This window comes from Cheilinus undulatus, linkage group 15, assembly GCF_018320785.1.
Source record: "Cheilinus undulatus linkage group 15, ASM1832078v1, whole genome shotgun sequence".
NCBI lineage: Eukaryota > Metazoa > Chordata > Actinopteri > Labriformes > Labridae > Cheilinus > Cheilinus undulatus.
The window spans coordinates 41,551,603-41,576,998 of NC_054879.1; the positions used below are offsets into that span (position 1 = coordinate 41,551,603).

The 25,396-nt window shown below is 39.8% G+C and overlaps 2 protein-coding genes across 4 annotated transcripts in view; both read left to right on the forward strand.

The window, feature by feature from the left end:
* LOC121522737 (FERM, ARHGEF and pleckstrin domain-containing protein 1) overlaps nucleotides 1-19,514 on the forward strand; it is a 117,330-nt gene extending 97,816 nt beyond the window's left edge. For all 3 annotated transcript variants that reach the window (XM_041807368.1, XM_041807369.1, XM_041807370.1), the window contains 11 exons: nucleotides 1,333-1,414; nucleotides 1,499-1,736; nucleotides 1,849-1,979; nucleotides 2,193-2,261; nucleotides 5,160-5,249; nucleotides 5,556-5,638; nucleotides 7,411-7,526; nucleotides 7,738-7,901; nucleotides 14,448-14,555; nucleotides 16,732-16,883; nucleotides 18,359-19,514. In XM_041807368.1, coding sequence (XP_041663302.1) covers nucleotides 1,333-1,414; nucleotides 1,499-1,736; nucleotides 1,849-1,979; nucleotides 2,193-2,261; nucleotides 5,160-5,249; nucleotides 5,556-5,638; nucleotides 7,411-7,526; nucleotides 7,738-7,901; nucleotides 14,448-14,555; nucleotides 16,732-16,883; nucleotides 18,359-18,440 — 1,315 coding nt within the window. In that variant the 3' untranslated portion in view covers nucleotides 18,441-19,514. The remainder of the gene's footprint in view (nucleotides 1-1,332; nucleotides 1,415-1,498; nucleotides 1,737-1,848; nucleotides 1,980-2,192; nucleotides 2,262-5,159; nucleotides 5,250-5,555; nucleotides 5,639-7,410; nucleotides 7,527-7,737; nucleotides 7,902-14,447; nucleotides 14,556-16,731; nucleotides 16,884-18,358) is intronic.
* A 3,204-nt stretch (nucleotides 19,515-22,718) lies between these two features.
* Nucleotides 22,719-25,396, forward strand: part of zmp:0000001200 (dedicator of cytokinesis protein 9) — a 130,809-nt gene continuing 128,131 nt past the window's right edge. Inside the window, exon 1 of the mRNA XM_041807469.1 lies at nucleotides 22,719-23,090. Coding sequence (XP_041663403.1) covers nucleotides 22,974-23,090 — 117 coding nt within the window. The 5' untranslated portion in view covers nucleotides 22,719-22,973. The remainder of the gene's footprint in view (nucleotides 23,091-25,396) is intronic.

Sequence of the window (25,396 nt, forward strand, 5' to 3'; positions counted from 1 at the left end):
TGAAAAACCCGTGAAACAGTTGTTGTATGCAGCTGCTGAAGCTTGTAACTCTGCCAGAGTAGTCATAGGTCCTGGTGGCCTCTCTCACTAGTCAATTCTTGCACAGCCTGATCCAGGCAGATTTACACATGTGCCTTATTCCTTCCATTTCTTGATGATGGATTTAACCGAGCTTTGGGGGATGTTCAATGACTTGGAAGTTCCATATGCATCCATCCCCTGACTTAAATAACCTTTTCTCTGAGTTGCTTGGAGTGTACTTTTGTCTTCATGGTGTAATGATAGCCATGAATACTGATTAATCAGTGACTGGACCTTCCTGACACAGGTGTCTTTATACTACAGTCACTTGAGACCTGCACTCATGTGATCCCCATTTCACTAGTTTTGAGACTACTAGCATCAATTGGCTGGACCTCTGTTGATCTGGGCCAGTCACTTTAAACAGGATCAGTATTTTTACACTCACTTATTTCACCTTACAAACTTGATAATTGTGCTCCAAGTCAAATGAACAAAACACTGTGAATCTCTACCTCACAGTTAGTCAACCAAGACTCTCGTTCATGTTGGTTACACTGTTTCTGAAAGAAAACCCACACAAGCACAAGGAGAACAAGAAGACTTCACATAGAGAGGTCCTGTCTGACAGAGATTCAAACCAGGAACCCTTTTGCTATGAGTCAACTGTGCTCACCACTGCACCAACTTGCAGCCCTGATAGATGCTTAGATTTTTAAAATTCATGGTGCAGTTAATGTCTTAAAAGGTCTCATTTTTACTTGTAAGAGCTTTTAAATTTTAGATGGCACTTTGACGGAGACATGTTTGAATAATTTATAATCTGTCTAGTAGGATCAGGATACAAGACTTTTATTCCTACTTTCTTATTTTTTCTTGTTTTGCTGAGTTGTTCACACGTTTACTGCAGCATTTTCGAGAGTGTATGACATAGGTGAGAGAAGATAATGGGAAGGGAAAGTTCATGAAGTTATGCTAAAAATAATGGGACAGCGTTAATCAAAGCCATTGAGTCGTACATCAATTAAAAAAGGCCCTGAAGTTGTCGAGCAGCTCCTCTTCAGAGCCCTGTGAACACTCTATTAGTAGTTTAACCTACTAAAAATAAAGACATGTAGGTGGCTTTCAAAGTCTTGCTTCAGTATTCCTCTGACTCAGCATCATTCTGTTGATGATAAAAGCAAAAGAGGTTTTTGGTGACAGTGACCTCCCCTGAAGTATCAATCACTTTGAGTGCTCATTTAGCTTTATTAATTAATTCAACAATTGCTCTGTGCTGAAACAAAACTTGCTGTTGTTGATCTGATTTAGGGAAGGACGTTCTAATGCTCACATAAAAGGAGACTACCAGCGCATTGGAGATGTCATGCTGAAGAACCTACAAGGATTAAAGGTAAGAAAAACATACTTAAATGTCTCCCATTTATTGTTAGAATAAAAAGTACTTATTCATGTGTGTTTTATTCTGTGTCCTTAGCCACTCTCTGCAAACCTTCACAAGCAGTCAGAAATTCTGCTGGAGCTAGAGAAAGCATGCAGGGCGTCGCGCAAGCTGGAGAGTCTGTGCAGGGACTTTGAGCTGCAGAAGGTGTGCTACGTCCCCCTCAATGTCTTCATCCTGCGGCCCCTGCACCGCCTCATCCACTACAAGCAGATCCTGGAGCGCCTGTGCAAACACTACCCAGCTACTCATGTGGACTTCAGGGACTGCAGAGGTACTGATCTCAGGGCCAAGGGTTCATACAGGCACGTTTTTTGGTCTTCAGCTGCTGCAGAGTCATCTTACAGTCTATGTCCTATAATCTCTTCCCTCTGGTTGGTGTGCAGCTGCTCTGGCAGATGTGTCTGAGGTGGTGGAGCAGCTCCAGGGAAGTCTAATCAAGATGGAGAACTTCCAGAAGCTTCTGGAGCTGAAGAAGGATTTGATTGGCGTTGACAATCTTGTTGTCCCTGGTCGGGTGGGTTCATAGCTTTGAAAAAAACTGGGGACAGTTTTAAGTCTCTGTCTTACTTCCAACATCTCTTTGTGTTTTTGTCATTCTGTATTGTTTGATAAGTAATGCATGCTTTATTTCTCCACCTGTCTAGTCTTTATCTTTCAAACATCTCAGTATGTATTTTTTACAGTGTGTGTTTAAAACAATATGCTTCATTTTTCTTTTTTCTCTTAGGAGTTCATCAGGTTAGGCTGCCTCAGCAAACTCTCTGGAAAAGGCCTACAGCAACGAATGTTTTTCCTGGTAACACACTTATTTTAAATGACATCATAGTGCTAATCTAATTCTTAAGCTGTGTGATGTCAGTAGAGAAATAATCCTGCTTTTATCCTTTCCAGATTTGCATTACTCACAGTGTTAGCCCGTAGTCCATATTGAATTAGCCCTCTGCAAGTCAAACATTGCCTTATTAAGAACATGAAGTTTGTGCTTGATTGTATCGTACTTCTTAGTTTTAAAACAAAGAAGTGCTGCTGAGTTGATTCTGTAAACAAACATTTTAAAAGGAGTTTCTTTTAAGATGAAAGGTTATACTCACATACAGCCAAAATAATGAGTGACAACATTCAGTACAGGAATGTGGATGTTAACTTGTAAAGAGGATTGAAGGCTGGTGGTGCAAGAACTGCTAACCTTTGCTAAATCCTATATGGTGAGGAGCTGGTTTACAAGTGCATTGTAAAAGAGAATGTATTTACTTAACTTCAGACTAGTAAACTAAACACTAGTATAATTTCAGTCACTACCACTTTGTCAAGAAACACGCATGATTTGCAGTTCTAATTATTTTCTCTATTCACACTTATTAATTTGCAGTTATTTATATTTTCTGGGACTCCCCTGCCCTTCTACAAACCTACATTGAAAGCATTGCAAAGAAACACACATTCCTGCTCTTGTTGTGCCTATGAGGAATACCTGAGGCAGAGGGAAAAGCAACAACAAAAACAACGCAGAGCAGGCATTGGTGGCATTGATTTGGTCATAGCAGAATAAAGGAGCTGAGGTGGAGGAGGGTTGCCAAAAAGCAGCTTGCAGAGGGAGCAGCAAAGCGTAGCCAGGCTAGAGCAGAGACCGGGGACCCCCCTATGTACCTGAAGGTGGTTAAACACAGCTATGCATAATCAAGAATAGTCATATGTGGACAAGGCTGCCTGTAGGGGGGATAAAAGGGAGAGTTTTCTGGGTCCCAGCCAATCTGGGGGACCATGGAGGTCAGCAAAGTCATGATTAGTTAAAGTTAAGCTGTGATACCCATATTTAACCTAAATAAATATCGTTCATAAAGGTCACATGTTATGCAAAATACTTTTTTTCAGGCTTTTCTAGCCAAAATATGTGCCCCTGGTCTGTCCACAATCTGAAACAAGCCGTTCTCAGGTTTTCCCTCATGATGTTATGTGGGGAGTTAGCACCGCCCCCAGATTTGTTTGGCCCTCCCCACTTGTAAGAAAGTACCGCCCTCCTCCTCTGGGGCAGAGTCAGACAGCTCATCAACAATTAAAGCTACAGACACAGAAACAGCTCGCTCTGAGCTGAGTTTTTGGACATGCAAAAATCCAATACTGGAGTGTTTTTCTGGCAACAAACTTCATAGGCATATTTTTGGGAACTCTGAGACCAATATAAACTTGTCTTAAAGGGGGTAAAATATGTGACCTTTAAGGATGTAAATCAATTTTTTATAAAAAGAATTAAAATAGGCTAAAAATGGCAAAAAAAAATGGTGGAAAGGTTGGTGAAATGGGATTTTGAAAGTAGCGACATGGGATAAACTGGCAAAAATTAGATAACAAGCAAAAAATTGCAAAAATTGGTCAAATGGCAAAAAATGGGATTATAGTGTCAAACATTGGTGGAAAATGTATTGAAATTAAAAGAAAGATTGGTTGGAACTGGCAAAAAAATGGGTTAAGAGGCAGAAAAATAGGCAGAAATTGGCAAAATTGGGCATAACAAATGGTGAAATGTGGTTGAAATGGGCAAAATTGGGCGTAAATAGTTGCAAAAAGTGGTTTAATAGCAGCAAAAATGGGTCTACAGAGGCAAAGAGTGGCAAGAATTGGTTTAGAAGTGATAGAACTAGGCAGAAGAAAGTGGTGAAAAGGGTCTAAAATTGACAAAAATAGGTTTCAAGTGGCTAAAATGTTTTACAATTTGTAAAATTGGTAGGAAAAAGTGATGAAAATGGGTTGAAATTAGGCAAAATTGGTGTAATTGGCAAATATGTAATTTAAGAAATAATCTTTGTTTTTTTAGGCTTCTGGAGACCCCCTCTCAGGGTCTCAGGATCCCCAGGTTGTCAAGCAGAAAACAGGATTAATGTGGTAGTCGGTGGTTAAATCATTTGCATAGGAACGTCTCTATCTCAGGGTCTGATTTACTTTGCTACTTCCCTTTTCAGTCATTAATGAAAAGCACCCTAGTACATAAGCATCAGTCTGTTTTCTGGAGTCTCCCAAAGGGAAAAAGGTTTTCACTTTTTTTCTGTATAATGATTTACAACCCCAATTCCAAAAAGTTGGGGCATTGTGTAAAATGTGAATTAAAACAGAATGCAATGATTTGCAAATCTTATACATTTTATTCACAATAGAACATAAACAACACACCAGATATTGAAACTGAGACATTTGACCATTTCATGAAAAATTCTAGCTGACCATGTGCAATACACAGTGAATGGTGGTGAATTTTCAATCATAGGTGAGGACAGCACACATCTCAGCATTTTAAATTGGTGTATTGGCTGCATCAGTATACAATAATCTCTGAAAGTGCATCTTGTACACTATATTTTAGAGTAGTAAGCATATCTTGACCTACACTGGATTGGTTTGAGTGACTTTGATAACCAAAGGTGAGGTAAAGCAAAGTGAGACACTCGTACTTTTGTTTTCCTGGATGTGGCCCTCAGTCATAAAAGTTTGGATCCCCCTGGTGTAGAAATGTGTATGGAGGAGTAGTGGTCTGTCTCTTTACTTGAATAATGTCCCAGTGATGACAGGTTGTCGTTGCCTTTTTAAGGTTTTTTATTAGATAAAAACCCTGTGATTTATTTGTTTGAACAATAGACAGACCCAGTGGCCTTTAGTTTGTAAGGTTGCTAATTTCTCTCTCTATCTGTCTCCGTGATAATAGTTCAGCGACGTCATTTTGTACACGAGTCGAGGGATGACGGCAACCAATCAGTTCAAAGTGCACGGCCAGCTGCCCCTGCATGGCATGACAGTAAGTGCTGTGTCCCTCTGTTGAACACAAAGTGCTTCAAACGCCTGTCACCAGTTTGTCATTACAACAAATGAGCCGCCTCAAACAGCTGAAGAGCTGCTCTGTCAACGTCTGATACACACACACATCCACAGAGACTCACGCACACACCAACTTTCAGAACAACTAACTACATGTGTCCTTCTCTCCCACTTCCTTTTCATCTTCCCTCCCTCCGTCTCTCTCTTTCTGTCTATTTCTGTCCGTGCTGTCCCAGATACGGCTGCTCTCTAATGTTGTTTCTGTGTCTCTGTGTTGTCCTCTCAGATCAGAGAGAGTGAGGATGAGTGGGGTGTACCGCACGCCTTCACTTTGGTTTCAGAGCGGCAGTCGGTGGTGGTGGCAGCGAGGTAAGGACAGTGGTTGTAAGCTCACTGACACTTTGTACCATGACCTGAAATTAACCCATAGTGGCTGCACATTTTCTTCTGTCTGGGTCTTTTCAGGATATTCATTTCATTTCCTCTCAGATGCATTTGAGTTCTCACAAATTAAAGTGGAAAAGACAAGACACATAGCCTAGATTTTTAGCAGGAAATCTAGGGGCATGTTTCATTTTAATTCACTGTCTCTTATTCAGTTGCCAAAATAACGATAAGCTCATTTAGGTCACTTTCAAACAATCTATGTAGCTCGCAGTAGTTACGCTTCATGAGGAGAGCCATTCTTTTCAGACTGTCTTTGCCCTGGGCTTTGTCTCTTAGGCTTTTTGAGTTGTGACTCTCCTTCTTAAAGTTTTACCTTCAGTTTAAGAATTGTTTAAACCAATTTCCTCATATTTTATTATGTACTTTCAGGAAATTGTTCAATTAAAAATACGACTAAGTTTGACCACAGCTTGCTCCTGTAGTCCTCCAGCGCAGATGTTTATGTGCCTGGGGATGAAGAGGTGAGAGGGTCAGACACAGCCAGCAGTGATGAGTGAGGAGACAGACCCAGGTCTGCTTAATGGCAATTTTCTTTTTAAAAGCTGGAGAATGTTACTTAAGATAAAACCAAAACTGTGGGTACATGCTGCAGTGATGAACTGTCTTTACACAGAAGCACATCGAATCTTAAGTTCAACCTTCAGGCAAAGCACATCTTTGCTAATGTTAGCAACAACGCTAACAACGACACGGGATCAAGCCATGGTCATACCACTCTGTTCAGCTGCTTCAGGACAGTTTTCTTCTTCAGCTGCTCAGATAAATGCTGAAAAGTGCTCCAAAACTTTGAGCAAGTCCTGTTTGTTGGTGTGTTGGTCATGTGGCCAAATACTTTTGTCCATATAGCGTCATGATTATCTAAATTACAAATGCACAAATCATTGAATGTCCACATGTTCATTGAATACATTCGTTTCCAGTCTCTCACAGGGCCAGAAAGTTTGAGAGTGACTTATATTCAAGCTGAAAATAGTGAAAACAAAGCTCTGAATCTTACATATTTGGTTATTAATGAACATTTTTCATAATGAGTTAAAAATCAACTACATACTTGAGACATGTGTTACACTTTTTGTCTTGGGAGCAGTTTTGAAATCAGCGATCTGTGTTATGTGGTCTAATTTGAAAAAGATCCTGTGATTGTCTAACTACATGCAAGAAACTGTGGTTGGTAATCTGAGTCAGAGCTGATAAAGAAAAATACAATTGAATGCTGTAGGAGACATCAAAACACTAATCTGACATGCCAGATTGACTGTTTCACATACAGTATAACCTTTGCATGGGATATATTTCACATCTGTCTGGGTAACATCCCTAATAGAGCTGATAAAAAAAAACTGATAAAGCTGCAAATGTATATTTCTAAATACAGTTTTAATTATAGAGGTTGTGGTTTTGTTCACCCTTCAGGAGTCTCTCTTTGATATTTAATGTAATTTCCATTATATCAAAATGCTGTTTCCTATTTGCTGTTTTTCATTTCCTTGTATTGATTCAGCTAGTGTGAAGAGTAAATTACTCTATTCATTTTAAATCAATAAAGTGTAATCCTGTAAATGAACATGAAAATATGAATGCAAGAAGAAGAGCCTCTTGTTATTGTGTTGACATTTTCTGAGCATCAGACCTTCCTGTTATTTTTAAAGATGGGATATGCTGAGTACTGAACATTTTGATGTTTTTTTGTGTAGTTCATTGAAAGAGATGGAGAAGTGGATGGAGGACATAAAGGCAGCGATAGAGACAGCAAAAACCAGCAATGGGCCTTCATCTGATGTTCTCACAAGCAGTCTGACAGACGGCAATAGTAAGTCACCACGCAGACATCAAAACTGATTTATAACACAAGAAGTGACCTTAACCGTGGATTTACAGTTGACATTTTTGAGTAAATCCCATGTGAGAAATACAAAGCAGTGTTTGATTGTGAATGAGCTGACACTGTCTGTCTTTTAGCGCCCTTCTCCCCTCATCAACCCACCCATTATCTAGCAGTAACCACCTACTGACTTTCCCAGAATGCCCTGAGGACTCCTCGGTGGATGCAGAGTCCGAGGACGATGTAACAGCAACGCACGCCTCCCCGGACAAGCCGGCGCCTCACCGTGGTAACACCATGGTGCACGTGTGCTGGCACAGGAACACCAGTGTGTCCATGGTGGACTTTAGCATAGCTGTGGAGGTACCAGCCAAACCTCAGCACTCAGACCTGCCTCTGTGCCCCCCTGCCTCACTGTTCACTATCTGTGTGTCCGAGTGTGTGCTGTTTTCTTAATTCACTTTGATTATCTATCTGAGGGGGAACAGTATCCTCACGTGCTGCACTCCAGCATAAAAGTGTTAATTTACTTTGGTTAAAAGCATCTTTTAGCTGATTAAATCTATTGAACTGAAAAGATTGTAAGGCCCATTTTTCACAAGTTCATTTTAAATTACTTATATTTGAAATGAAGCTGTGTTAATTTTATTGACTAAAAATGTTCATCAACAGCCTTTAAAAAAATAGATCTGTGATGACTAAAACTGACTAAAATATAATGTAGTTTCCATCGGATTTTCAAAATCCATATTTCTCCACTGTAGGTAAATCTGTGAAAAAACAATGCAGCTGTAGCTATTCTGCCTCTGAGCTGTAGAATGCAGGGATCCCAGGTTTGGCAGAGTGCAGAGAACACACTACCATGATTTGGTACCAGATTCAGGCAAGAAAATAAATGCTTGGACTAAAAGTAAAGACTAAAATGTGAGGACTTGTTATGGACTAGAACTAGACTAAAATGATTTTGAGTTTTTGTCGACTAAAACTAAAAGGATAGAAATGTCTAAAATGTGACCAAAACTAAAATGCATTTCATTCAAAGACTAAAACTAAGACTAAAATTAAAAATAGCTGCCTAAATTAACACTAAAATGAAGTCGATGAGATTTAGAAAACAAATAAACATTCTTCAGGTGAAAAAAGGCACATTAGAAACGTTATTAGTAGTGCAAGAATCATTGTTTTGTCTTTCTAATATTAAAACTTTTTTTCTTTTTTTCACATGAACATGTGAAGGGAGGATAATATCTGTTTGTGGGGTATGGCATTGAAGTTAAAATCAATTTAAGACATCTTTTTCAGCAAAAAGTAAATCAATAACTTCACTCATTTTTGTAGAGACAACATTGATTTTTTTATACCCTTTTTATTGTCAATATCAGGTTTATTTTCAAAATGTGACTTCATTACATACCCAGCATTTACTGAATGACCTAATCACCAGAGAATAGTTTTATTTCTAACCATGTGATGGTGATGAATATTCATTATCATTTAGCACTCTGTTTTTGGTCTCCACCAGTTTTTAAGGGCAAAAATCTGTCCCTTGACCCGATAAAACTTCAGGTTTTCCCAGCTTGTCCCTTACTGTGTCTATTTACTCTGTGCTGCAGGGTTTTCCACCGATATATAGGTTAGTCACCCCAGTGTTTAGCCTTCAAACATGTAAATTAAATGAATATTATCAAAGTTTAGAACCTGTTACAATCCCAAGACAGCATGGCATTATATCTCTGACAGGCCCTCTCAACAGACCTTTCATTTGAGCAATGTCTGTCTGGTAAAACATATTTCCAGACTTAGATAAAAAAAATAAATCTGGCGGCTACATTCATAGAATAACTACATTACAAACATTAGTCTGAGCAGCATTTCATAAATACAACAGAGCAAAAAGTCAGAGGTCAAATCCATGATTAGATTGTGTAACAACCTGTTTTAGAAGAAGTTACACAAACGGTGGCTCGCTTTAGCTTTGTTAGCTAGTCCAAAGCTAACATAGCTATGCTAGCTACATAATTAATATTACTACATAAGCCAGTGCCATAGATAGAAACATGAGCCAATGTTGTTAAGGAAGCTTCAGCAAATGTAGCTAAAGCTCACAAAGCAGCCACATAGCTTACCTACAGTAGCTACTTTGTGAGCTTAACCTTAGCTACATTAGTTTAGTTAGCTATGTAGCTACATTATCTACTTATGTAGCTTACGTAGAAACAGAGCTTATGCTTGCTGCTTTAGAATATTTTCATGGAGGACAAGCTTTTTTCCTGTCAGCAGACTCGGCTACTGACTGTTTTGTAATTTGGTTTTGCAGGTCAGGTTTTTAAATTGTTACCTTACCTTAATCTTATTTTATTTTGAAAGTTTTATTTCCCCTCTGTCAGAGGGAACGTGAACGGTCTGCGAGAGGACTTGTCAGAAATGTTCAGTCTGTTGCAGACCCCTCTCCACAAATTTAACATAAAAACCGAGCATAAAAATGAAATAAGTGATTTCCCCACAATAAGGAAATTAGTTGTTGTCACAGACCGGATACGAACCCTGGCCGCCCGTGTATATGGTGTGCGCCTTAAACCACTCAACCATCTGCACACCCAGGAGATTAGTTCTGTCTGAAAATAGCAAGAAACATTTTGATCTAAAATAACTTTTTAAGTTGATGAATTGTTGAAAAAATGAGAAGTGATAGTCAAACTATTTCAATAAGTCAACAATAGAAAAGTGGGGAGAAGGGCCTTGGTAAGAGAGATGATTAAAGCCTGATGGTCACTCTGACTGAGGTCCAGAGATCCTGTGTGGGGATGGGACAAAAGTTCCAGAAGGACAACCATCTCTGCAGCTCTACACAGGGTTGCATGGCGGAGTGGCAAGACGGAAGCCTTTATGTGGCGTTTTTGCAAACGCCAAGGCTTTCCTGTTTACACTAGAGTAGATAAATCTTTTATAAAGTCATAAACTCTATTTACACTACCTATAACTTTAAAATGCTGGCAAGTGTGGATGAAAACATTGTATAAGAGCAGCCAGAGTGATTATTGTCAGCAGAATTTCAAGTTACAATCATTATGAAGCTTAAAAAGAGCAGAGAGCTGTAATAGTAAGTGATAGTAAACCATAGACTCATCATTAAGAAACACTTTATTATTATCATTAGTCTTTTTACATGGGCATTGATACACTAATATTAAAAAATATATGAACTAAATAGGGAATTGAATATTTTATTTCTAGCTTGTTCTTGCTAACAGTTTTTGACTTTTGGAATCCAGCGTTTTAGTTCTTCAGTTCATGTAGTGCTAACGCACCTTATGCCAAAGCAGCTTTAGCTGTAAATGAGCAGAATAGTGTTAAAAAAATGCCTGCTGATCCAAGCATTAAAGAGGGGTGCTCATATTTGAAAATAAATGTTTTTCAACAGACAACAATTGCCTTGGTACCTTTAAACTGATCTTTGCCTCAGAACAAAATTAAGGATTTGAAGAAAAATTGTGCAAAAATATGAAAAGATGGGCCTTGCAAATTTTCTTTTTTTAAACTTATTATTAACATTCATATAAAATAAATATTTGCCTCAAGATACTGTGTTAAAATCCTTGCTCAGGATACTGCTCCTCCGCTCTTTTGACCTGTAGTAACCTCTGTGATGTCCTTTTTCTAACCTTAAAACTGTGGCTTTTTCTTTGTGGTGTTGTCCTCTTTCTCCTTCCCCGGCACTTTAAATCTCTGATGTTCTAAAAATAGAGAGAGAACAGTACGTAGATAAGCCAAGCATTTACTCTTACAGGTCTGATTTAGTTCTGCTCCTCCTCTGTGGTTGTAACAACGTCCTCTTCACAGCCCGGACACACCGTCGGCCTTCCTGTCTTTCCCTGTCACTGCATGCTTTTGTTTCACCTACTCAGTCTGTGTTTCTGTCCTTCCCTCCCTGTCTGTTTTTCTCTTTCTTTGTCTCTCTCTATTTTTTCCCATGCGTCTGTGCGTTCCTCCGTGGTAGAGGACCCTAGTCCAGTCAGTGAGAATAAGGCCCCCCCAGTGGGGCCCCCCAGTGGCCAGGGACCAGTGCCTCTGTCTGTTATCTGCTGGTACCGTGTTCAGAGTCTCTCCTTTAGTGAATCCTGCACAAGTCTAGAGGTAAAGGAGCCAGGCAGACAGGAGAGGCCCTGTGTATGTGCTTAATGACCTGCAACATAGGAAAATAAGTCAAATTGTTGGGGGTGAAAAGTTATAGGGATGCCTCATACTTACATATTTATTTGAGCAGGGATTGTTTTTAGTGAAAAACACTTAAGATTGCAAGGCAATGCAACTGAAGAGCCAAAAGCAATTGTATAATTATCTTTAAACTATTTTAAGATACATTGAGATTAAATAAGTAATATATGATTAAAGCCTGCCATGAAATATCCAAAACCAACAGCATGTCTCCATGTCTCAGTGTATTTTCTTATGTCTGTTTCACTCAACACCAAAGCCCCTGAAGACTTGTGTTTAGACCTGTTCTATTATGATTTAATAAATGAAAACTATTGTAATTAGTGTTCAGGGGTCCTGGCTACGCCCCTGAATGCCCTTGGTACTGCTATTTGCTACTGTAGAAAAGATGCTGTTATTATTTTGATTGCCATTTTGTTCATCATTTGCATAGTTGGCTTGATTTAAACACACACAAAAAAACCCATAATATATTATTCTTGTCAAAATATGCTAAAGCCATGATAAAATTAATCACTAGCCTTATGTTCCAATGTGAACAATATTTCATTTTATTTTTAGGGCCAATCATACATGCACTGGGGGACACATTTTGCCCCCACATATCGTATATCGTACATATCGCTTCATGTTGTATTGCAATATATCATATCATCTCATATATTGTCCCACACAATTTTGTATCAAATCGTACAACTCCCAGCCCTTGTCAGCAGTTATACACCACATTCCAAATTATTATGCAAACAATATTTTTCTCTGATTTTCCTAAATAGTCGATGCAAATCATAGTTAGTAGAATTTTTAAGTTATCAACCATTAGAGCATAAGTCACATTTTATCGAACAAACCTCCCAATGAGAACTTTATTTCAAAAATAAAAACCTCTAAATGCACTGTTCCACATTATTGTGCACAACAGAGTTTCAAAACATTTTATAGGTTGTAAAGAACTGAAAATGGTTATTTGTTGAATTTGCAGCATTAGGAGGTCATATTTACTGAAATCAAAAGCTATTTCAATCAAAACCATCTTAAGAGGCCAAGTTACATGTTAACATAGGAGCCCATCTTTGATATCACCATCACAATTCGTACATTCATCAAACGTGAGTTTTTGGGGAGTTTTTGCTTGAATTTCTTTGCAAGATGTCAGAATATCCTCCCAGAGCTGCTGTTTTGATGTGAACTGCCTCCCACCCTCATAGATCTTTAGCTTGAGGATGCTCCAAAGATTCTCGATAGGGTTGAGGTCAGGGGAGGATGGGGGCCACACCATGAGTTTCTCTCCTTTTATGCCCATAGCAGCCAATGACACAGAGGTATTCTGAGCAGCATGAGATGGTGCATTGTCATGCATGAAGATAGTTTTGCTAAGAAGGCACCATTCTTCTTTTTGTACCATGGAAGAAGGTGGTCAGTCAGACACTATATACTTTTCCGAGGTCATTTTCACACCTTCAGGGACCCTAAAGGGGCCTACCAGCTCTATCCTGATGATTCCAGCCCAGAACATGACTCCACCACCTCCTTGATGACATCACAACCTTGTTGGGACATGGTAGCCATCCACCAACCATTCATTACTCCATCTATCTGGACCATCCAGGGTTGCACGGCACTCATCCGTAAACAAGACTGTAAATGAGTCTTCATGTATTTCTGGGCCAAATGCAACCATTTCTGCTTGTGAGCATTGGTTAGGGGTGGCTGAATAGTAGGTTTAGGCACGACTGCAAGCCTCTGGAGGATCCTGCACCTTGAGATTCGTGGGACTCCAGAGGTACCAGCAGCTTCAAATACTTGTTTGCTGCTTTGTCATGACATTTTAGCAGCTGCTCTCTTAATCCAAGGAATTTGTCTGGCAGAAACCTCCCTCATTATGCCTTTATCTGCACGAACCCATCTGTGCTCTGAATCAGCCACAAATTTCTTCACAGTACCATGATCACGCTTAAGTTTTCATAAAATATCTAATGTTTTCATATGTTGTCCAAGGCACTGCAGTATTTGGTGCTTTTTGGCAGCAGAGATCCTTTTTCTTTCCCATATTGCTGAAACCTGTGGCCTGCTTAATAATGTGGAACATCCTTCTTAAATAGTTTTCCTTTAATTGGGCTCACCTGGCAAACTAATGATCACAGGTGTTTTCGATTGATTTCAGTGATCCAAAGAGCCCTGAGACACAATACCATCCATGAGTTTGTCTGAAAAATTAAACATTGAATGTTTATGACACTAAAATCCAATTTGCATAATAATATGGAATGCGGTGTAATGATTTCACAAATAGTTCTCAAATAGGCATAAATAGTGTATTTGTTGTGGACTGTTCTTAGAGATAAACTACAACAGACCATTTTATTTAATAAAGGAGCATGCCACACAGTTTAACAGTGTGGTTTACTGTATTTTCAGTTGTTTTATAAAGGAGTAAAAAAAAAAAACAGTCAGGTCCTTTAGTTTTATTAATGCCACAATGTGTATGCTACATGAGGCTTTGGATACTCAGACAATACTTGAGATTAATGTTGCTTTTGGGCTTTCATGGGAATTTGAAAAGAAAAAGAAAACTCTTAAATCAAACCCAGACGTATTAATCCTTCTCCTGCGTCAGAGTCAAAAATCATAGACTTGTACACTTGGATGGGATTCATTGTGTTTGGGATTCTAAACTGTTTCTTTTGTTTGCAGAATCAGCTGTCTGGAAATTTACTGAGAAAGTTCAAGAACAGCAACGGCTGGCAGAAACTCTGGGTGGTCTTCACCAACTTTAGCCTGTTCTTCTACAAGTCTCACCAGGTGATAAACGTTCACTTTCAGCTCTGTTTGAACTCATCACAGCCTCTCCCACGTTCATTCCTCTACTCTGTCTGTGCCAGTACAAGTGTTTACCCTCCTCTGGACTTAAAAGCATCACATATCTGCGCAGAATGTCAAATCTGTGTGCTATCATGCAGGTTTATAGGCTTTCCCAGGCTGTTTCTCATGTCATGTTTTGTTTTTGTTAGCTGCCTTTGGGCTAGAGATACACTTTGATATTTACACCTCAACAAATATGATTATGTTTCTTTTTTAACCAAGCAAATAACATTAAATAAACATAAAACCACCTTTTAAACTTAGCATAGCTGTTGGGGTAAGGGAGTAAATCTCAGAGATTTCAGAACAGCACATATCATGTCCAAGAAATGAATAATAACTCAGTGGACATACTCAAAGATTGTTGGAAATATAAGACGGAGAATGTTGCTTTTTAAAGAAACATGAGGTCAGGCCTAAGGTCAGGTAAAAGCATCATAATTCTGTAAACGGTTATTACGAAAGAAGAGAGTCAGAGAGGTCTTCACCTCTTTTCTGGCTGGGTTTAATTTGGCTGGGTCGCTCTCAGGAGCTCAGTGAATTCCAGAGTGGTAGTGCGATAGGATGCCACAAGTCCAGTTGTGAAATTTCCTCGCTCCTAAATGTTCCACAGTCAACTGTCAGTGGTATTATAACAAAGTGGAAGCAATTGGGAATGACAGCAACTCAGCCAAGAAGTTGTAGGCCACGTAAAAAGACAGGGCGGGGTCAGCGGATGCTGCGGCACATAGTGCGCAGAGGTCGCCAACTTTCTGCAGAATCAATCGCTACAGACCTCCAAACTTCATGTGTCCTTCAGATTAGCTCAAGAACAGTGCGCAGAGAGCTTCATGCAATGCAAAGCATCGGATGCAGTGGTGTAAAGCACGCCGCCACTGGACTCTAGCAGTAGAGACGCGTTTTCTGGAGTGACGAATCGCACTTCTCCATCTGGCGATCTGATTGACAAGTCTGGGTTTGGACGGTGCCAGGAGAACGGTACTTGTCTGACTGCATTGTGCCAAGTGTAAAGTTTGGTGGAGGGGGGATTATGGTGTGGGGTTGTCTTTCATGAGCTGGGCTTTCTCACCTCTTTCCTGGCTGGATTTAATTTGGGCAGGACAAATATGTATGTCACCAGCCCACAGTGGGAAATGACCCTGCCCCCGTAGTGCTAAAAATGATATAAAATCACAGAGCAATTAATCTCTCAGCCTGTTGTTAGCTGATTTCACTGCCTTTATTGAAAGTTAACAGTCAGTTAAATGCTGTTTTTTGTTTATTGTGAGGTAAATTTGCCAAATCTATCAGCAACAGTGGTCTATGGATCATTAAAAGCATCATAACAGAGATTTGAGCCAGAAAATGGACTTTATATCTTCTCTGGTACAGAGCCAGGCAGCTACACTTTGATCATAAGGTCAAGGGGCAGGATAATGTGGCGTGAGTGCTTTCCTCCATTCAGATTGTAGCATTTTTTTTAATTTGAGAGTATCGTAGTTCTCCTGAGTGGGTGTGTCTTCTGCTCCTTCAACAGACATGCCCACACCATCGTGGAGCAGATTTTACTGCCTCATTTTTATGATTTTTAAGGGTAGTTTTATAAACCTACAGATGTTTTATGTGACTGAAATTTGACCAGGGCCTTTAATCATTGTGATGATCATGCAAGATATGAAGTTGCTCAGTATTCTTTCTGCTCACTGGCAGGATGTTTACCACTCATTGGCTTATACTGTGAATGTGCTAAATAAAAAATCAACTATGTACAGGCAAAAAATCCTTCTATTGCTGTGTCAGACTCAGTCAGATTCAGTCTGACACTAATGCTCGTTCCATTTACCTCAGAAGTCGGATCTGGGAATGACATCACGCCTGAGATGAATGCACTCCATTTGCTACAAGCTCGTAACTGGGGTTAATGGGGGTTGCTGTGATTTACGGGTCGGAATTGGTAGTTCAGGGCACAATTTTGATGACGTTAACTCAAAATGTCCGAGTTATGAGGACAAATGGAAACGCACCAGTAGTCTTGGGTTTCTTTTTAATAGCACACCTCGCTGCCATCAGACAGGGAAAACTCAGGAAGATTTCTGTGCTGAAATTTTGTGTTGATTAACTGCTTTTCTTTCCTCAGGATGACTATCCACTTGCCAGCCTCCCTTTGCTGGGTTACTCCGTCACCATCCCTGCAGAGTCTGAAAATATCCACAAAGACTACGTCTTCAAACTGCATTTCAAGTCCCACGTCTATTATTTCAGATCTGAGAGTGAATACACATTTGAGAGGTAGAGTGCCATATCATCTGCATATACAGTACTGTTCCGAACTTTTAGGCATGTTTGGGCCACATATTGGGGATGAAGTTAGGTGTGTAATGGCTCATCTGAAGGCACCATCAGGCAGAAAGGAGGACTGACACAATCCCAGTTGTACTCTATGTCCTTGCATATTACCAGGGGTGTGGAAAAATATTTGTTGAGAAAATAACAAAGTCCATAATTTCAGGGTGCAGTAATGGGTAGGTGGCAAGTGGGCATGGCCTTGGGCAGGGGTGATCAACTACAACTTATGTCTAGGCAGACACTGTTAGGGCTGGCCCATTTAATGAATTAAATAAAAAGAACATTTTCGTCTAAATATTTGTATTTTCTTTGAAATTTACCTTATTGTTAGCCTTTAGCAGTGAACTCAGTCCCTATTCGCACAGTTATATCTCTATACTGCAGCAAGCCACAAGGGGGCGATTGAAATATTTAAGTCACATACTTGTGGGGCTGCCATAGTTTGATGTGAATATGCTGCATCCTCATTGGTGAAAAACACTTAATAATGGCTAATAATAGTTGGATTTTTGTAAAGCAGATCAAACATTAAGCCAATCTTAAAAAATGTTTCAACTTCACTTATTTTTGGAGTAAGATAAATATCTGTAGGGATCATAAGAGGGAAAAACAGATACCCTAAATACAGCAGTGTACAGTATTTTTTCCACTTCCTTTTGCCTCTGGGGGCCGGATGGGAAACTGTGGGGGGCCTGCTGTGGCCCCTGGGCCTTTGGTTGATGATCAGTGGCCTGGGCAGTGGTTCCCAAAGTGGGGGTCGGGACCCAAGACAGTGAAGGGGGGTCACGGGGTGCTTACCAAAAAACAATGAGAAATTTAATTTTGATTTAAATTCCCAAATTGTATATATTATTGTAAAAAATGTTGTTAAAATTAGTCAGATTTGAAATAAAACATAGTTATCAAGTGATATTTGTGCTTAAATGTCAGTAAAAGTTCAAAAAGTGACCTAAAATGCAAGTTTTGTACATGATGCTTTGTGCAACACCATGCCCTCAAGGGAAGGTGGGGGTCCTTGATCTCTGATGCCTTTATTTTGGGTCACGGGCAGAAAAGTTTGGGAACCCCTGGCCTAGGGTACCATTAGGGTGGGTTTAGGGTTGCCATGAGCCCCTGGTCGTGCTGTGGATGTCCCAAGGGCATAAAAACTGTCTGCAGTCTCTGGCTTTCCACCCCTCTTCACAAGGGGTGAAAAGGCCTGGACAGAAGAGATGCTTTTGAGCTTGACCTTGGCATCTGAGCAGCACAAACACTCTGGCTGCCCCCCTCTGCAGCCCAAGATTGTGGCATATCAGGCCCTGTGATGAATGCCTAAAACTAACTCACATGACTGTATGTTTACTGGATATGTTTGCAGTTTCTCCTTATTTTTCATGGAGACTCATAGAGACTATAAAAACGTTCTTCTCTCCCTGCAGGTGGATGGAGGTCATCCGCAGTGCTACAATCCCCTCCGGTGGTGCTCGTTTCCTAAACAACAAAGAGTCCCACCCTCACTGATCGACTCACCTTGTTTCTACACAGCGCCCCCATCGGGTGGCTCTTACCTGCCCTTCTTGTCCTGCGAGACTCTTTGCTTTTCTTTTTCTACACATATCTGGGACATTTGTACACGTGTCCATGCACATTTGGTGCTTTTTAATGCTTTAATGGTGACATGTCCGCTGGTTTAGACTGCATCAGAGACTGCATTTTTTGGCATTTCTACTCTCAACTCTGAAACCTCTTTTTTAAGGATGTCATTTTATACTGTTTTGTAATGGTCTGAACCACTTCCTATCTTTCTGGTTTTACATGTTGTTATTGGTTGTTTTTACAGCAGGTACATGTTATTGTAGATACCCAGATTTCTCTCTTAGATACTTTAACTATCACTTCACTGTCATCATCAACTTTTTCTTTGTATTGAAAACTGCTGCTTTGAAAATGTCTTGCAACTTCAGTGCCAAACTAGTTTATATCAACGTCCTGGACTTTTTAAAACTATTTTGTTACATCGAGGAGCATCTCCTGTACTGTAAAAAAATATATTATAAAATCATGTTAAACAGGCCACCCTTTAACAGTAGTGTTCAGTTCAACCTGGCCCAGCACAATGTGTTCTTAAAAAAGAGGTGTTTAAAATCTGAAATTATTTTGCTGTATTATTGACATAACCTAAGATGAATCACAATGTGGCCAGGGTTTCATAGTTTAATGCCATTTCAAGTAAATACTCTGTTGTAAGAATGTGTTTTAGACCTTTTTTTAATTATTATACACTAAAGTCCCCGTGCAGCTGTAAGACAAGCAAGAGACGTGTTCATAATCTCTGTATTATGAAGCAAAGTGGAAAGCTTTAAAAGAAGACGTGTGAAACAAAAGAGAAACTTTCAGTTCCAAGCACCGCTCACTGAACTCAGCTGCCTCCTGTACACAAATACCAGATTCTTTCTATGGGTCTACATTTAAAGAAATATGCATTTTTACGGGGTTTAGCAGTGAAGGAAGTTTAGAGGAAAACCAGTTCTGCTGAAAGTTGCAGTGTTTTCCAGGTAACAGAGAGCTCTTTGGAAATGAAAGCAATAAAAAAAATCTTATTCAAACTTAGAACAGTGTCACTTTTTATTTCTTTTATTGTATTAAAGCTCAGGAAGCAAAAGCAGTGCTGTCATGTGCTATTTCTTCCTGAAAGGCTGTGCCTTCGTGTATTGTGCAGTTGCGGCCTACAGATGGCGCCATAAATCAAGTCATTTGAGTGCTGTCACACTGTTCCAGTTTGTTAACAGAGGGGAATGTTAAAAAGCCTTGTTTTTCATCTGGAAATGTATTGAAACGATAGCCTCGGTAAATACTTCTATTTTTATTGTTTGCTGTACTGAAATCTATCAAAAGAAGGTCTTTCTCTTTAAACACCAGGGGAAAAAACATTCGGTCTGTCAAGTTAATAGATTTTTCTTGCTTTGAGAAATGTAATCATGCATTGTAATAAAGTGATAAAATGCGCTCTTATACAGTCAAACCTCTGCCCACATAGTCATAGTTTATTTAATGTATGCATAGGTTAGATCATGGGCAGGTTTAACACAAGGCAAAGACAAATGTTTGCTTGGGACCTCATGCTCCGGGGGATCTAAGTTTCATTCTATGTGTTTATTCATTCAAAGGTATGTATCTTTAATGACTTTCAATCTTTAAAACTTGTATTTTGAATATAAACAAGGGGCCAAGAGTAAATCAAATGGCATCAAAACAGATTTTGGTTGTCCAAAAAAATCCCTATACTGTATAGGACCCCTGGCCCAAACAGGGGCCAAAAATACTGTCATCAGTAAAGATTCATTGTAAGTAACATCAACAAATCTGTTAACCAAACAACGAAGACAGGCTTTGACTACCAAATTTAAATGAACTTCAACTTCAGGTGTGCTGTCTTGTTTTCAAATTGAAGCTGTGTGACCAACACACACAGATCATATGTTGAGATAACATATATCTAGTGAAAGTTGTCCAAACTCGTTTTTTTTTTTTTATCTTGAATTTAGTAATGATGATAAATACTGTCAAAAGAGCAGAAATATAAAACCAAAGCTACAGAATGAGACAGGGCGGAAGCACGTGTCTAGGAGAGCTGCAGATGTGAGGCAGGGCCGGTTTTAGTCAATTGGAGCCCTGGGGCAAAGATCAATATGAGACCCCTCCCCCTTAAGCTAAAGAATCAATAATGAGGCTGAAAAAAATAAGAAAGCATCTCTTCTGTGTCAATAAAGCCACAGAGCTACATTAAATGCCCTAGTGTGAGATATAGATACCCAAATAGACAACCATAGTTCATCTTTGAAAAGCAGAAAAAATCTTTTGGCCAGGTGGAACTCACATAACGCTGGTGTCAGGCCAGAGACTTGTACGTGCAAAATCACCACTTTTGAGGGAATCAAAAAAAAAAAAAAACACATCTCAACATTTTTAATGCTTTAAAATTGGTTAAAACCAACCAACAGAGTAAAGAGTGACTTATGTATAGTGGCGTATTGCATTCACTTGACAAAATTAGCCAGTAATTAGAGGTGCGAGGTCAATACAGTCATTGGAGGTGCGGGGTTACGGGGTCGCTTGACTTGTCTCTTTATGCTTGATGGTAACAGAGGAGGTAATATCTTGTGAAAACAGGAAAGTCAAAAATAAATAAATTCTTTTTTTATGAGATAGTTATGTCGTAAAAACAGGAGGATTTTTTTTTTTTCAAGTGAATGCAATACGCCACCGTACTTATAGCAAATATTTAAAAAAAAAAGTCATAAAAAATTGAGATGGAAGGTTTTGGCCTGACCCCAATTACAAGAAAAGTTGGTACACAGTGTAAACTCTAAATACAAACTTAATGCAATTATCTGTAAATCTCATAAATCCATATTTTTTCAAAATAGAATATAAACAACATATTAGATGTTAAAACTGAGAGATTTTACTACTTCATGAAAAATTTAAGGTCATTTTGAATTTGATGGTCTCAACACATCTCCCAAAAGTATGGGCGGTGCAACAAAAGGCTAAAAACCAAGTAGATATAATGAAAAACAGATGGACAGCAGCTGCATTTTTCAACTAATTAGGTCTCTCAGGAGTAAAGATGGGCAAAGGTTCATCCATTTGTGGAAAAACAGCATCTAAAAATTGTGGAAGAGTGTGAGAAAAATGTTCCTCAACATGAAATGTGAAGACTTTGAATATCCCACTCTCTACAGTACATAATATCATCAAAAGATTCAGATAACCTGAAAAATCTCTGTGTGCATGGCACAAGGCCGAAGGTCATTGGCTGCTTGTGATCTCTCGGCCCTCAGGCAGCACTCCATGAAAGACAGCCACGATTCTGGGCTGGAAATCACTGCATGAGCTCAGGAACACCACCACAACAGCATGGCTTCACAGTAGAAGACACTGGATGAAGAACTGGCCTTACTACAGTCCAGACCTTTCACCCACACAGGAGCTAAGAAAAGGAAAAATCTGGTAAAGAAAAACCATGACTGTTAAGCAGCTAGAACCCTATATCAGACAAGAATGGGACAACATTCCTCTCCCAAAACTTGAGCAACTAGTCTCCTCACTTCCTGAAGGTTTACAGACTTGTTCAAAGAAGAGGGGATGATACACAATGGTTAACCTGGTCCTGTCCAAACTTTTTTGGAGATGTGCTGCTATCAAATTCAAAATGAGGTCATATTTTGCATGAAATTGTAAAATGTCTCAGTTTCAACATCAGATGTGTTGTTTATGTTCTATTGTGAATAAATTAAGGGTTTATAATATTCTGCATTGCAAGAAACTGAAACAATGAGCCGGTGGGTTAAAGCCCCAAACACCGTGGTGATTTTCTTCAGTGTTAAGAACATGTCATGATCATTAAAATGCATGACCAATAATGCTTTACAGGTCTTAATATGAAGTGAGAGGTCATCTTTTGTTTAAAGATAAACCATAGTTTTCTGTTTTCTATAAATCTGTGCCTTTTTAACATCGATAAACAAACAAAAGGTTTATTCAGGAGTCCAGAGGAACAATAGTTAGCACACCCTCTCCAGATTTGTGATTTTTGTGGTGAAAGGAAAATATTTATTCAGTCTTCCCCACTGTATATGCTTGCAGTCCAGTCCAAAGTCCAGCCAAGTCCCCAGCACACACTCACAGAAACACACACAGACACAAACACACACTGGAGTGGGCTGGCCTTTAAGCCGGTAAGAGGCGGAGTTCACGGAGAGGCAAGCAGATTATACACCTCCTGTCTGGCGGTGGAAGGCCAATGAAAGTCTCCTGAAGACGATACTCTATCATGACAACAATAACTCGGATGGAAGAAGGCACATCACACTTGGAGAAGCGGGAAGTATGACGTCGATACTTTGGAGTGAACCTACAGCTTCCCCACAACATGACCAAGGCATCAACTCGTGGTGGGAACTAGAGGTAGAACTGGTGATGGTTTTAATGTAAACTTCGCTGATAAAAGTCGTGGATTGAGCGGGGATTGATGAAAAGTTGTGCGCTGCGATGGCCACTCCTGCGCACCCGGAGACCAGGAGGTTTACGCGGGGTCTGGGGAAACCTGGCACGGCTGCAGAGCTCAGGCAAAGCGTGTCTGAGGTAGTGAGGACGTCCGTGCTCATAGTAAGTACACACCTAACCCCCTCCTCCGCCTACTTCTCCCCTAACACCACCTTAGCGAGTGCTACAATGTCTGATGAAACGGATCACTGGGTTTTACGCGCTTTACGCACACTTTCAGTTTCATTAAGCGGGAGGATATAAGGGAATTTTGGGTAAAAAACGAGGCTGATTCATGAGTGACGTTTGAGAGGAGGTGGGAGGGTATGGATGAAGATGTGTTTCTGTGACAGAGAGGGAGAAAAGCAAATTAAGTTTTCACTTGCTTGAAGTTTTGAAACTGCAACATTCAGCTTCTTTTAGCTTTGGAAGTCTTCAACTTTTATATTTTCTTTGGATGCAGCTGGTTGGGAGCACATGTGGGCTCTCTGGGTGGACACAACAAGCAATGTTGTCATATGAGCAGGTTCTCTTTGAATAACAGGTGGACTTTTGAGATCCTGTCATATCAGGGATGGGCTTGGGTTTCCTGGGGGTTTCTGACACATTCTGCTTGATAAATTTCACTTTCATTTCTTCAAAGTGTCCTGTTTCCAGCAGAGAATCAGTGCCTGATGGAGGTGTTTAGTACCTGCTGTCAAAGAGGGCATCAGTTTGCACTGACTGACGTGACATCAGACCTCCTAAGGGAAAGCATGTGGCTTCAGTTTCATGCCTCTCACTCCAGTGACAGTGACATAGTGCTGAATTGGACTGTCCACTTCAACTAACATCTGTGTTTCGAGGAGCCCTCTGTATCAGCTTTCCTCAGAGCTCAGGAGGAAAAAGGACTCGGCCCTTTTGTTTTGTTTCACTGTGTGTTTGCTGCGTCTGATTGTTCCAGCTTTCCTGGAAGAAGTTGCTAGGTAACCGAAACGGACACCGTCCAGGCTCTCTGTCAGGGAAATGGAATCCTGAGTCAGGATCCCAGACATCCAACCACACCTTCGTATTATTTATTCATTTTTTTACTCTGGTGCTCTGCCAGAGACGCCCGAGGGAGGAGAGCAGAGATGGATACAAGAATGCATGTTGGGAAATCAGTGTGTTTAAGGAGGACTGGACTGAGAGGTTCTGAAACTCTGGTTTTTGTTTTATTTATCCAGAGGTCAGTTGTCAATAACTGATAAGCTGAAAGATGCAGGGGTAGATGGATAAGTGAAGACTCGTGTTTTTGCCAAAATTATTCATTGAAATTTTGTTCTATGGTTGGTGTCTTTATGTGGGCCGAATTGATCAGGTGTTAACAGGTCTTGAATTCAAATGTTTAAAGAGACACCATTTTTCCAATGGACAACAATAACTTTAAGATTGACTTCTGTAGTCTGAAGTGTATTTTTTTGGAAACTTTTTTTGCATCTTTGAGTTTTTCCATCAATGTGTGGCGGATTTAAGTGTCTCGGCTCTTGATTTCTGACCTTTTATAGCAGCTATGAGGCTTTTTGTGAATGTTTGTCATCATTTTTCTCATTTTTGCAGCTCTGGTTTGTCTTTTGTGCTCATTTATCTTAATTTTAAATCCTCTGGAGTTGTTTTGCATTCTTATGTAGTTGGTACTGATTGTTGAGGATGTTTTTTAAAATATTTTTTGGTGGGTTTGTGTCTCTTGGTATTTATTTTGTGTCCCTTCATTTTAATTTTGCATCTTTTTGAGATTGCCTCCTTAATTTTTGAATTGAAATATATTTATTTCTTTTATTGGTGATTCAACGTTACAAAAACAGTGGCATAGAGGACACAATGAAAAAGGGAAACGAAAAAAAAAACAAACATCAATAAACAGACCAAAAAATTGAATAGCGGAGGGAGTAAAGTAACAAAAAGTAATACATTGACTTCTATAGATGCACAGTACTATCAGCATAATATCAGTATCATCAGGTATTAGGGGCAGGAATCACTAGTGGCCCCACAATTCGATATTATTGCGATTTTTGGGGCTTTCCTTGCATTAACACTTCTAAATTTGCTACCTTTATTCTCTGACTCCTGGCCTCTCCTCAGGGCTTCTTCATGATGTGTGAGCAGAGGAAGTGAACATATGTGATGCTGAGTTCACGTGCTTGTTGAAGCTTCTCAGTGGGACAAAAATGTGAGCACACAAGACGGCCGTCCACGCACTCTATAATGCATTCCTCCATGAAACATGCAAATACCGGAGCAGGACTGGAGGGATCTGTTCACGCACATAAAGAGGGAATTGTAGCTGCTGTTACATATTGATTGTTCAGCTTTGACACTTTTTTTTTCTGTCTTTTTGAAGGTGAAGAAAAAGTACAGGGCACAGACTGACTCCTTGACTCTGCGTTGTTGCCGTCCTCTCCCTTCAG